Genomic DNA, 14,256 nt, shown 5'->3' with positions numbered 1-14,256 from the left:
CTTAGCAGTATACAGCCGCTCTGGGCCTGTCAAATAAACATACTATTGGTTTTTAAAACATTAATAAGTTAGAAAACTACCCTTTAATGTATGCTACCATATTTATCATGTCTTAGACTCTTCACTTGTTTGTGCAAATCGTATTTCCATCAGATATTATTTCCCTTTATCTTCATGTAAGATAAAGACATTTTCAGATAAAAGACAACTTATATATTTTGACACCAGTGGACCTGCAGGGTAAGAAAGCTGAGGGAAATTCTTCAGGCTGAAGGGAAATAATACCAAATGGAAATGAGAATCACTGGAAGGACTACATAGCACCAGAAATGATAAATGTCTAAGCAAAAACAAACATTTTTCATTTTAAACTATTTAGAATACTTAAAACTGTTATAAGCAAAAATTATAGCAATGTATTATGGGGTTTATAACATATGTAGCTATAGTACATTTGACTATTACATGAAGAATGAGTGGGATAAATGCACTTGCATAACTTCTGCAGTTATACATTTTATGTGATGTCATAAAGTATTAATTCTAGACTATGAAAACTTCAGATATATATTGTAATCCCTACAGCAACCCTAAAGAGATAGGCAAAATGCATTGCTGTGAAGCCAAAAGGTAAATTAAAATTGGAATTTTAAAAATATTTTAAAAAGAAGGAAGGAAAGGAGGAACAGAAGAATAAAAAAGCAAAAGAGACTACGGGGGGAAAAAAGGTATGGTAGACCTTTATCCAGCTATATCCAACTTATAGGCAGAAGTTTTCAGAATAGATAAAAACAAACAAAACCCAATACCTAGCTATCCACTGTCTGTAACAGAGAAGCTTTAAATATAAAAAAATAAATTAATAGAAATATATCCATTGTGGAAACAGGAAGTATAAGAAAATCAAATAGGCTGTTTTAATACTAAATAAAGTAGACTTGAAGACAAACAGTATTACCTGAGGTAAAGAGGGGCAATTTATAATGATAGAAGTGTCAACTTCTCAGAATGATATTAAAATCACAAATAGCATGTGATAAGAACTTCAAAATATTTGGATCAGAAATTTACAGAATTAAGTGGGCAAATAGATAATTTAAAAATGATTGCTGAAGATTTAACACTCCTCTCTCAGCAATTTATGCAACTAGACACCAAAAAATCAGTAAGCTCTAGAAGATGTGAACACTGCTCACCACCTCGATCTCATGAATATTTATAGAGCAACACTCCCAACAGCTGCAGCAGAAGACTCCTTCTCAGTGGCACATGGTACAGTCACTTAGACTGACTGTATACCGGGTGTAATGTAAGAAGCCTCAATACATTCAAAAGAGTTGAATTTAAAAGATGTGTTCCCTGACCACAAGGAAATTAAATTAGAAATCGGTAAGAATAAGATTTAAAGGGGAATCTTGAATGGAAATTAAAAAAAAAAAAAAAAAAAAAAACTTCTAAGTAATCCATGGGTAAAACAAAAAAAAAATCACAAGAAAAATTAGAAAATATTTCAAAGTGAATCTATTGAGAACAGAATATATCAGCAAACCACCATGGCACACTTTTAGCTATGTAACAAACCTGCATGTACTGCACATGTATCATGGAACTTCCAATTTAAAAAAAGAGAATGCAATATATCAAAGTTTTTAAATAAACTACAACAAAGTTTAGGGAAAACACTGTGACTTTAAATTCTTATATTAGATAAGGCAAAAGGCCTAAAAATCAGTAATATAAGGTTCCATCTTAGGAAGCAAGCCAAAGTAAAACAAAGTAAACCCAAATAAGTGGGACGGTGAAGGGGGAGGAGGCTGGGAGAGAGACAGACACAATATATCACAATCATGAAAGAAAGAGGGATAATCATGATAGCTACTCTAAATATTTAAATACAGAAGAGTATACTTTGAACAATTTTAGGCCAGTAAATTCAACAACTTAGATATACTGGATAAATTCTTGAAAATCACAGTTTATCAAAACTGATACCAGATGAAGCAGAAAGCCGGAATAGCTCTATATTTAACAAAATTGAACTTGCTATCAAAACCTTACGAAAGAGAAAACACTCCGGTGGTTTTACCAGTGAATTTCAGCAAGCATTTAAAGAAGTAATACCAATCTTAAACATGTTCTTACAGAAATGGGAGGAGGGAATACTTCCTAACCCCTTTCATGGGAACAACATAACCCTAAGCCTGACAAAGACATTATTTATAAAGAAAATTACAGAACAGTATCCCTCATGAACTCAAAAACAAAAACACTTAACGTAATTTTAGCAAATTGAATCAAGAAATATATAAAGATATAATATGACCACATCAGGTTTATCCTAGAAAAGCAAGACTGATGTGACATTCAGAAGTCAACCAATGGGGCTGGGCATGGTGGCTCATACCTGTAATTCCAGCATTTTGGGAGGCCAAGGCAGATGGATCACCTGAGGCCAGGAGTTCAAGACCAGCCAGGCCAACATGGCAAAACCTCGTCTGTACTAAAAAAATAAAAAAATTAGCCAGGTTTGGTGGCACACACTGTAATCTCAGCTACTCTTGAGGCTGAGGCATGAGAATCACTTGAACCCAGTAGGCAGAGGTTGCCGTGAGCTGAGATGGTGCCACTGCACTCCAGCCTGGGTGACAGGGTGAGACTCTGTCTCAGAAACAAAACATAAAAAATCAACCAATGAAATTCACCACATTAACAGAATAAAGGAGAAAAAACATGTGATTAACAAATTCTGAAAAAATATTTGACAACATTCAATATACCATTATCATTTTAAAAAATCTTTCAGCAAATAGATGTGGAAGACAACTTCCTCAATTTGTTAAAAGGCATCTATAAAAAGCGTATAACTAACATTCTACTTAGTGATAACATGTTGACTGTTCCTTAAAAAGATCAGGAACAAACTAAGGGTGCCTGTTCTTACCATTTCTGTTCCTCATCAAATAAATAATCCTAGCCATTGCAATTAGGCAAGATAAAGAAATAGACATACACATTAGAAAGGAAGAAGGAAAACTGGCTTACTATATGTAGATGGCGTGATTGGGTATAAAGTCAAAGCCCTAAATCATTTACAAAACAGTTACTAGAACCAAAGAATGACTATGACAGGGTTGCAGAAGATAAGGTACAAAAACCAATGGTATTTTATATATTAACAGCAAGTAATTATAAAGTGAAAATATAAATATGACATTTAAAGTAGAATAAAATAGCTTTAGGATACTTAGGAAAAAATACGCAACAACAACCACAAAAAAAACCCAAATGATCTGTACATTGATCATTCAAAATGTTACTATGAAAAGTTAAATAAAAACTAAGTTGTGCATTATACCATAATGATGAAAGACTCACCATTGTTAAGATGTCAGTTCTCACCAAATTGAAACATTATTTGAATCCAAATCATAATCCCAGAAAGTTTTTTTCCATAAAAGTTGACAAGAAGATTTTACAATGTATGAAAAGGACTTAGAATATCCAAAGCAATTTTGCAAAATTACAATAAAGTAGAATAACTTAAACTATCTTGACTTCAAGACTTACCATAAAGCTACAATCACCAGTAGGTAACTGGCATAAAAGTTAACAAATAGATCAATGGAACACAATAGCCCAGCACTGGATCCATATATTTATAGTCATTTGATTTTCAACAAAAGCACCAAAGCAAATATTTTGGGACACAAAAGTATTTTTAATAAATGATGCTGGAACAGCTAGATATCAGTCTAGAAAGAGAATCAACCTTGACCCCTTACCTCACAGCGTATAATAAATTAATTCAAGATAGAGCATAGTCAGAGCTGTACTATAAAGCTAAAATTAGAACTTCTAGGATGACACTATTCAGTAGAATCTTCTGCTGTGTTAAAAATTATATCTTCATCATCTAATGCAGTAGCCACTAGCAACATGTGGTTATTGAGTATTCGAAATGTGACTATTGCAACTTAGGAAATGAATTTTTAATATATGTAATATTAATTTATATTTATTATGTTTAAATAGTCTCACGTCTATTGACTACTGTATTGGACATTACAGTTCTACAAGAAAATAGGAGAATGGCTTTATGAGCTGAGAGTACACAGATGTTCTTTAGCCAGGACATAGAAAGCAATAACCATGACAGAGAGAGAGTAAATAAATTGGATTTATCAAAATTTAAAACTTTTGCTATCAAAAAGTTTTAAGAAAATAAATATGAAAACTGCAGACTGGGAGAAAATATTTACCAAACAGATATCTGACAAATCCTGGTATCCAAGATATTCTAAAGAACTAACAAAACTAAAAACTAAAAAGACCTGCAATTCAGTTAAAATGTAGGTAAAATGTCTGCACAGATACTTCACAAAGGAAGCTATACAAGTGCCCAGAAGGCACAGGAAAAAGTGCTCAACGTCATTAGCTGTCAGGGAAATGCAGATTAAAGCGTAATGGATAGGCCAAAATGCTAAAATGAAAACTGACAATATTAAATACCATCAAAGATTTGGAACAAGAGGTCTGATACACTGATGGTGGAAGTGTAAAATGGTACTACTTTGGTGTGGTAGAAGTTCTGCCAGTTTTTATAAACTTATAAAATGGCCCATCTTTTCTATTCCTACATATTACCCAAGAGAAATAAAACCATGCATTCACAAAAAGACATCTAGAATGTTCTAGCAGCCTTATTTGTAATAACCCAAAACTGGTAACAGCTCAAGTATTCATCAATAAGAGAATGAATAAGTAAGCTGTGGCATATTTACATATTATGGAATACTGTTGCTCAGTGAAAAGGAACAAACTGCTGATACGGTTAGCCCCATAGATAAATTCCAGAAACATTAAAACTGAATGAAAGAAGCTTTACAAAGAATACATGCTGTAAGATTTTATTTATATGCTATTTGAAGAAAGGCAAAAGTGATGTGATATGGAAAAAAATATCAGAATTGTAGTTGCTTTATGGGGTTAGGGGATGGTATCGACTGGGAAGAAACATAAGGGACTTCCTGGGGTTGTGATAATGGATTTTCATGTGTGATTAGGATTGTCATTACATATGTATTTCAAATACATACAATTGTTATGTATTTGTCGAAACTCATAGAATGGGACTCATTGTGCATTTTTGTTTTATGTAGCGTTTACCTGAAAATAAAGTAATTTGAGCTGTAGCTACTGATACATTTAGGAGTGTAGTATACTTATGTCTACAACTTACCTTGCTTTAACATATGTAAATATGTTGATGTATGAACAGTGGGATGACACATACATAATAAAGCAGATACTGGTTGACCATCTCTAATCTGAAAAGCTGAAATCTGAAATGCTCCAAAATCAAACTTTTTCAGCAGTGACATGAGATAGTGACACCTTTTCTTTCTGATGGTTCAGTGTGTACAAACTTTGTTTCAGGTACAAATATTGTATAAAGTTACCTTCAGGCTATATATATATTATAAAACATAAATCAGTTTTGTCTTAAACCTTGGGTCCCATCCCCAAGCTGTCTTATTATATATATGCAAATATTCCAAAATCCAAAAAAAGTCTGAAATCTTAAACACTTCCCCAGGCGTTATGTGGAGGGATACTCAACCTGTACAGTAAATGTTAACTGTAGACTCTTAAGTGGTGAGTGTATAGGTGTTCACTGTATAATTCTTTCAAATTTTCTGTATGTTTGAACATTTTTCTAATGTTGGAAAAATTTTAATAGCATTTTAATAGTTTCAATTATGAATGTGACATATGCCTGGCAAAAATATTTGGAAGATATAGAAAATAAAGGGAATAAAAAGGATCCGTCGTCCAGCCATCCAGAAATAACTGTACTGGATGTTTTTGCCTTCAGTCTTTTTTCCTAGGCTTCATTTTTACTTTGTTTAGTGGCTAGGATTATATTTTATATGCTGTTTTGTGTCCTACTTTTCCCCAATAAGCTTTATAACATATCACTTCCACTGCCAGGTGATATTCTACTGAACTAATGTACTGTAGCTTACTTAAGACATCCTCCTATATTAAGTATTGTTTTCCATATTTTTCTAATATATTGCTCTGATGGGTTTCTGTGTATACACACTGTGCTCTGTGTTTTAGATTCACTCCTTAGGATGGATCCTTGTAAGTGGAAGTATCATGTCAAAGGGTGTGAGAAGTTTCAAAGCCCTTCAGACACATTGTCAAATTGTTGACTCTTCTAGCCTCCCCTTCCCAGAATAGTCCCTAAGACGCCTGCGCAGACACCCCAGAGTTCCTCAGAGCTCAGTGAGAACGCCATTTGAGTTACTCATTGGCCATATGTCAAACTAGGTTTTTAAATTTAATTTCTCTGCCATTCTGGTGTTTACAGAGGTTTAGTAACTTGCCTAAGGTTCCAGTTAGTAATAGCAGAACCACCATTCAACCCTGTAGATGTCAAGGTAGTATTCAGCACAAAACAGGGGCTTAAAAATGTTTATTAAATGAACACATGGATAAATGAAACCAGCAAGGGCTTAAGTCAGTTAGATCTACATTTCCCATCCCCCTTCAGAGCTGCGAAAGACAGGTTAGTTTCTTTCTGATACCTGCATCTTGGTCTACTCATTCTGTCTGTACCTACCTCATGTAAAGGAAGCAGCCTTCTGATTTTCTTATTGCTCAGGCCATGAAGTCATGTGATACAAGATGCTAGCTGATCTGGTGTTGGAAACGTGGTCTAGGTCCCAGTGACATGAAGGTCCTGACTGCTCTTTGCCTTCTAGGCTTCTAGTGTGAATCGCAAAAGGATTTTTATATCGTGTACAGTTCTCTGCTGGGAGGGCAGAGTGGTCTGCACGTTTCCGTAGGCAGCAGGGGGTGGGAAGGGTGCCCTCCTCAGTAACTGGGCATCCAGCGCTCTGCGGCAGGCCTGAGGTGAGAGAGCTGGGGCTGCCGTCAGCACACACAGTGCACTTGGGCAGTGGTTCTTTGTGCAGTGGTATGTGTGGGTACCCCAGGAAGCTGGGATTTCAGGGGCTGTGAGGGCTGCTGGCTTGTAGGGACACTGCCTTTCTCTGAAATGGAGACTGCGTAGGGAGGGGTGGTTCTTTTACAAACATACCCAGGAGGAAGGGTGGTTTGTCTTTGGGTACAAGGAAGAAAATGAGACTAATTATTCTTTATGTATTGCAATTCTGTGTCCAGAGAAAGAATCAAATACTGCTGCGAGCAACTGCGTACTCTCTTGCCGTATGTAAAGGGGAGAAAGAATGACGCGGCTTCAGTTCTTGAGGCAACAGTTGATTATGTGAAATATATCCGGGAGAAAATCTCTCCAGCCGTTATGGCCCAGGTATTTGACTCCCAGAGCTTTGAATTTTATCCTTATAGACAACGCTTTAATACTACAATTTTACTTCTTTGAATTTTTTATCATTGGAAAGTATGTGTCTTTGTTTGTATGTAGAAATGTCAGTATCTACCTAAATATATTTCTGTATTTTTTAGATTACAGAAGCACTTCAGAGCAACAGGAGGTTTTGTAAGAAACAACAAACACCCATCCAGCTCTCTGTCCCAGGCACTGTCATGGCACAGCGGTATGATAAGGGCTCTTGCGAATCTGAAGTCTGCTAGCTATTTTCCTCCCATGTCGATGCTAAACACGTAGACAAAAACTGATCCCATCCACAGTGAAAGCGCAGGGGCATATTAAGGGTCAGTGAACTTCTCTAATTGCCAATGTGTATCATTTCGTTGCAGTGATAAACACAGGTAATATTCTCAGGTCCATGGTTTTTTCATCATGTGACTCACCCTTGCTTCTCCTTTTGTTATTTCTGAGATTCTTAAAATTGGGGCTTTCTCCCTTGTGAGTGTAGGGATGGTGGCGGTCCAGCAGGGACGCGATGGCTTCTGGTGTTCCTCCATCCCGGAGAGGTCTCGGGCCCTGGAGCTGTCCAGCCCTGGTTCAACTAGTGGTGCTTAAAGCAGGTCACTAGTGCCAAATGTGACTTCCCAAATGATTAGTTCCTTCCGTAGGTTGATGAGAATATGTAAACAGAGAGAAAGTGTGGAGAAAAACACATCATTCCTGCACATCCTCAGAAATCATCGTGGGTCTTGTGTCTGTGTTCATATGTAAATAATCCACAGTGGAGGCTTTATCAGTGTTTTTAGAACTTGAATGATAAAAGGGCAGTTGAACTCAGCAATGTTCACATCGTTTTCCTTGAAAAATATGCAAAGAATTTTTTCTGTCCTTTCAAGGGAAGATAGTGTGACGAGCACTTACTCCCCTGAGAGAGGGCTCCAATTCCTGACTAACACGTGCTGGAATGGGTGCTCCGCTCCTGACGCAGAGGGCTCCTTGGATGAAGCCGTGAGAGGTGAGCTTCACCTAACATCTGTGCCACTTACAGGGGGACCTGCACTGCCCTGCAAACCCCCAGGCTCCTGCGCATTCACCACCATAACCAGGGAATCCAGGAGAGCTGACGAGGCCTTCAGGTGTTGTCAGCTTCAGGTACACAAGGTGGCTACAGGTATTTAAACAGTGTTATGTCAGAAACTGGGCTCAAAATTGACTGTAATTACCAGAAAGCTCATTTTGTTGATAGATGATAAGCACACTGGTGACTTTGTTTATAATATAAATAGAATCTCAGGGGAGGTGAAGTGTTCATATTATTTCAGGACTGACTGTGTCCTGAGCATTTAACATATTTATTTGCTTCCTTCATGCCTTTGCTTGCATGTCACCTCTCAAAGAGATCTTCTCAGCCACCCGGATAAAACTGCACATTCCTCCCTACCATAAACATGACGCAAGGCACTCCTCACCCACTTTCTCTGCTGTATTTGTCTTGATAGCACTCACTGCCTCCTGCTGTTCTTTACTCCTGTGTTTTGTTTGTTGCCTATCTTCTTCCATTAGAATGTCACCTCCACGAAGGCAGGGAATTTTCTGGCCGGTTTGATACATGGCTGTATTTCTAGTACCTAGAACGATGACCAACACACAGGAGGGGCTCAAGAAATCTGCTTATATGAATATTCATTGTGGAACAAATGCTTTCCCACTGGGAGTCATTTTTGTTATATGTGCTATATAAGCCTAGTCATGCCCGTGTACCTGAAATAACAAGGTGGAAAAAGATAGAGGAAAAGAACACAGCTGGCAGTTTATGACGTTCAGTATTCCTGAAGGTGAAGTTACTCTCCATCTAGAAACCAGGAAGGTACGGACCTCTTGACCTAAATGTTAGATGCTAGATGACAGGACTGCCTGTCTCCTCAGCCTCTCAGTCCTAGATGACACTTCCGACTTCCTCCAACAGGCTCTGCTCTCACCAATGTACCAGGAATGTCCTTCCTCCCTCACCTGCCCTGGGCAGCACCAAGTCCATCCCTAGTTCTCAGCTTAAATGTCCCTGCCTCAAAGATGGGGACACAGAGATGAATGAAAGGCAGTTCTTGTTTTTATGAAGCTCACAACTTAGTGGTGGAAAGGGTCACAAAAGAAAATATGGCCCAGACAGTCTTGTAAGTGCTGTAGTAGAGGCACCGTGCGTAGATGGGGATGTGGACGGGGATGTGGCGGAAGCCATGGGAACAAATGAAGGGTACTCAGGATGGTGTCTAAAGTCAAAAGAGAAGGGGCCCCCAAATAGAACCTAGCCCTGATTCTTCATATCACCAAAGAAGCTTCAGGGTGTTATTTTAGTCAATTTAGACTTTTCTCCTGACTTAGAGAAGAGAAGAGAGGATAAGAGGGAAAAAAAAAAAGTTGCCATAAGCCATGGTTAATCTACTTAAAGTAGCGGTGGCTGAATGTGATATGGAATGATTACATCAGCCTAGATTAAATCAGATAGAGGTCAGGCCACAGGCATATGCCTGTCAATGTTATTTTTTTGTACATACAATACTATTTATGTCCTGCAGACACTCTGAAACATTTTGTGGCAGCGAGTTCAGGCCTTTCTGTGCCCCAGCATTTCGAGGCACTACCTCCCCTAAGGAGACTGATCTTGGGAAGCCAGAGATATGCTAGGACCATAGATCTGTGGCATGTTCAAACCCTAGGAGGCCTTGAAGGTTAAGGAGTCAAAACTCCCATTTTTATTTGATGTAAATACATTTTTGCATTTGAAAACCAGTGCCGATCCTTTACTAACCTGGCTAAGATAATCACTGTGTTCATTTGTTGACGTATTTCCTTCAAGTCTTCTTCCAGGTATATTTTTCTATGGTAGTAATCATTGGACATCCATTTTGTTTCCTGAATTTTTTTACTTAACTTTGTGTCATACATACGTATATTTGTTGTTATGCATCACTCATCACCATTTTAATGGTTTTAATTATTTATCAAGTGATTTATAGAGTAATTTTCTTAGCCATTTTCCAATCGCTACATTTAGCATTTGCAGTTTGAGGGGAGAGTGATTTTTTATGTCATGTGATAGGAAATATTTTCCCATATATGAGGGTTTCTGTATTTTGGACTTTTCCTTGGACTGAATTCCTGGAAGAGTATAATGGGTTCCTGGAAGAGTGTGATGGGTGAGTGAGAGAACAGAGAACGTGAATGTATGTATAGCTCTTAATGCATGTTGCCAAGTTGTTTTGGAAAGAGGATCGGAGAAGTTCAATCAGTTAAGTCTTCCAAATTTCACTTTCACCACCCGCATCAGGAAATTGAAGGCTAGAGAAGTTAAATGACTACCCGAAGTCTCAAGGTTTCTGTGCTGAGCCCGATCTGTAATACATACATGTTTTAACCTTATCAGCTTGCCTTTTTCTGTCCTTTTTCATAAATCTCTGTATATATTTGCTTAAATTATTTTTTCACAAACTTCAGATACATTTGTATTTAAAGTAGACGTACCATTATATTACTTTACTTTCAATGTTATTGATGTCCAGTAGAAAATAAACATTCATGGTATTATTTGAGGTTACATTGTTAATATTATATATTGAATTTTTTCTTCTAGTTACCATGTAGAATATAGCTGTATAATGATATTAACCATTCTGCTGAATGGAGTTGTTCTTTCCAACCTTCTTCCTTGCTTCAGACAGATTCCATTTTGATTGACATGCACATTCACATACATCAAAAGGCACAGGGATCTTCCGCTTCTCTAACATCTGTCTTTTAATGACACATGAACACTAATTTATAGTGTGTGTATTGCTCTAAATGTCACAATTAGAAAGTTCACTTTGTTTTTCCATCAGCGTTCGGGTGTAGCGGTAGCACAGATTTGTAATGCGAGGAAATGAAACAGCGGGCAGTTTATGTCAAATAACAGTCGTTCCGAATTACAGAATTGTGGATACTGACCCATATTTGTTTTTTTTCTCATTAAAGTTCCGTCAAGCTCCACCTCAGAGAATGCTATTTGTGATCCATATAAAACTCACATTCCCAGTGCAGCGCTCTCTCTGAATTCCTTGCATACTGTCAGATATTATTCTAAAGTCACCCCTTCCTACGATGAAACTGCCGTAACAAATCAGAACATTTCAATTCATTTACCTTCAGCCGTGTCCCCGGTCTCAAAGCTTCTCCCTCAGCACTGCACTTCTGGGTTGGGCCAGACGTGCACTACACATCCCAATTGTCTGGTAAGTTTTCAGGGGTCCATGGATCAGATTAGACCCTTTCACTGCAGCCAGCAGAAACCCCCGACCCCCATTTTGTTGTTGCGACTCTGGTTGGAAGACTGGGACCTAAGGGCTTGATTCTGAGTCTCTCTAACCTGCTGGGTGAAAAGGAGATGCAGTCGACCCGTGCTCTCGCTCCCCATGCTGCAGGGCTGGTGTCTAATATCCAGAACCACTGAAGCTGGATGGGACTGTGCTAGTTTGACAGTGACAGGTGGAATCTGATCTCCCCTAGCACTGATTCCCCTCTGCCCCCCTGCTTCTACTCAGAGCTTCCGCAGTGGCACATCCCACCTTACCACCCTCATCCTCAGCTGGTCCCATCACTAACTGCTGCTTATCTCTCAGATGGGCAGCATCACTCACACTCATCAAAAAGCTTTCTTTCAGTCGCCAGCCGGGCTGGTTTCAGATACCAGGTGTCTTCATACAGCAGATATTTACTGAGCACCCACTATATTCTGACACTGAGCTTGTCATTGTGCTAAGAATGTAGTATACAAAGGTAGACACGATCCCTGCCCTCATGCAGCTTTAGTGTTAAGGGGATGCAGACAAAGAAGCAGAAATTACAATATGGTTGAAGCGGGTAGGAGGAGTGCCCCACTGTATATATCAGCTAGATGTGGGTGAGGTTACCGACTGCTCGCCCCTGGAGAAATGTCATCTATGCCAATCTCTAGCTGCTAAGAATTAGCCAGGTAGAGGGGTGAGGAATCGGAAGTGAGGAGACAAGAGCAGTCCTGGCAGATGGACCAGCATATGAAACAGTCATACCTGCATTGTTTGGAAGAACTGTCTAGTGCTAGAGGAAGACTCAAACTAGGTTGGCCTACTTAAAATGGACTTCTGTTAACTTTAATATAGTTGCTAATACTTTTGCATATTAACAGTAGCCAACATGTTTTGAGCACTCAATAATAGTGCCAAATACTCTATGTACTTAATGTGCATGATCTTATGAGAATCCCTGAAGTGATCCTTTGAAGGTAGATACTGTTACAGTCTCCATATGACATCTATAAAATGGGAATAATAGTGACCTTCCAAAAGATATTTGTAAGAAAAATATTCTAAAGAGAATTGCGAAGAAATGTTAAAATATGTAGTGTCTACAGATATCATAATGTTGCTAATGATCATTAGTATTCCAATAGGAAGGCTAGGGTAAATGAAAGAAAAGATTACAATATTATTATTTTTAAATTGTTGACCTGTACTTACTCTGTGTGGGTTTTGTTGAATTGTTGTGAGAAAATAATTCCTTTTAATAAGAATACATATTTTAAAACCTGTAAGCTTATTCACCTGAGGATTTCACATAGTTTTGCAAATCATTTCAGATTGTTTTATGATATAGAAAATACAATCATGACATTATGAGTAAGAATGGGCGAGGATTCAATTAATGTGGATTTTTCCCCCTTCTTTGCAGCAACAATTTTGGGCATATTAAAAGCACATGTTTGAAATTCACACTCTCAACCACCTACTGGGCGCAGTTTGACAATCTAGGAAAAGTGGAACAAAGAATGATTTTGAAAGCTCCACCCAAAGACCTAATATCAAAAGAGTTGGCATGGTTTGGCTTCTGATAAATGCACTCAAAGCTTCTGCAGATAGAAAGACCAGCAGCGAAAAAGCTGGCCGCACACTGTCACTCATCTTCATACACACTTGGATCCCCGCCATCCAGAGAGCTACGAGAACAAACGGCCTCGGTGACCTACACTCTTTCTTCTCAAAAAATATTCCACAATTGATGAAAAAAGCATGCTATAAGGAAGATCCATGTAGACACGATAAAATGATAAGATTAGGAAGGTGTGTTGATACCTCGTGTCACTGAGTACAGATATTGCAACTTGATTCTTATTTTTAGTATCCCTGTGAATTACTGTCACTCATTTCTAGGTGGTGTCTTTTCCTTATTTGACATTTTAGAGTGTTTCCTTCTTCATTCACCATCCAAACTAAGATACGCAGAGAGATGCTGAAAGAGGGGTTTACCTCCCTACTTGACTACTAATGAATAAATTGATGTGTGCTTTTGCATTTCACAATCCATTGAGTGAAACGATGGCTAATAGGTAAATATTTCTTTCTGGACCTTTAGTTACAGACTAGCAGGTCTTTTGTTTTTCATCTCTTCCTCCCTATGGGTATTAGAAACGACAGTTGAAACTAAGGGGGAAAAAAGGTTTGTTTTATATTTCACTGAATTGTTCTTATATGTAAATTTTATTATTAAATAAAATACTCAGTTTTCACCCTGAACATTGTAATCCATTTTTATTTTGTTTAATAAATATCTGTTCTCTCTTTTAGTAGTATTATGTAGGGAATTTAATTTCCTAGAGTTTTGAGAAGCTTAAAAATTACTGTAGGCATAGCCTAATTCTCATGTCAAACCGTACAGCTTTTCTTTGAGGCTACCAAAATGATGGAATCTGTAGATGTTTGACATACTTTAAAAAGGAACAAGAAGTTTCCAACTAAGGTTTTATTCTTATTATTAAAAACAGGTGCTTGATTCTTCATTTTCTTTCCTTTAGAAATAATTGCTTTGACATTAGAAGAGAACCTGTTGAG

At 37.8% G+C, this 14,256-nt stretch overlaps 1 protein-coding gene across 3 annotated transcripts in view; it reads left to right on the top strand.

The window, feature by feature from the left end:
* SOHLH2 (spermatogenesis and oogenesis specific basic helix-loop-helix 2) overlaps nt 1-13,941 on the top strand; it is a 46,989-nt gene extending 33,048 nt beyond the window's left edge. Inside the window, exons 7-11 of one of the 3 annotated variants that reach the window (XM_009191767.3) lie at nt 7,192-7,339; nt 7,495-7,586; nt 8,257-8,375; nt 11,369-11,625; nt 13,100-13,941. In XM_009191767.3, coding sequence (XP_009190031.1) covers nt 7,192-7,339; nt 7,495-7,586; nt 8,257-8,375; nt 11,369-11,625; nt 13,100-13,120 — 637 coding nt within the window. In that variant the 3' untranslated portion in view covers nt 13,121-13,941. The remainder of the gene's footprint in view (nt 1-7,191; nt 7,340-7,494; nt 7,587-8,256; nt 8,376-11,368; nt 11,626-13,099) is intronic. The other 2 variants (XR_639658.3, XM_009191768.3) reach the window with 2 other exon arrangements.
* Nucleotides 13,942-14,256: the final 315 nt, after the last annotated feature.

The sequence above is a fragment of the Papio anubis genome, chromosome 15, assembly GCF_008728515.1.
Source record: "Papio anubis isolate 15944 chromosome 15, Panubis1.0, whole genome shotgun sequence".
NCBI classification, from domain to species: Eukaryota; Metazoa; Chordata; class Mammalia; order Primates; family Cercopithecidae; genus Papio; species Papio anubis.
The sequence above is the reverse complement of the archived record's forward strand: the minus strand, read 5'-3'. Positions and strand labels throughout refer to the sequence as shown.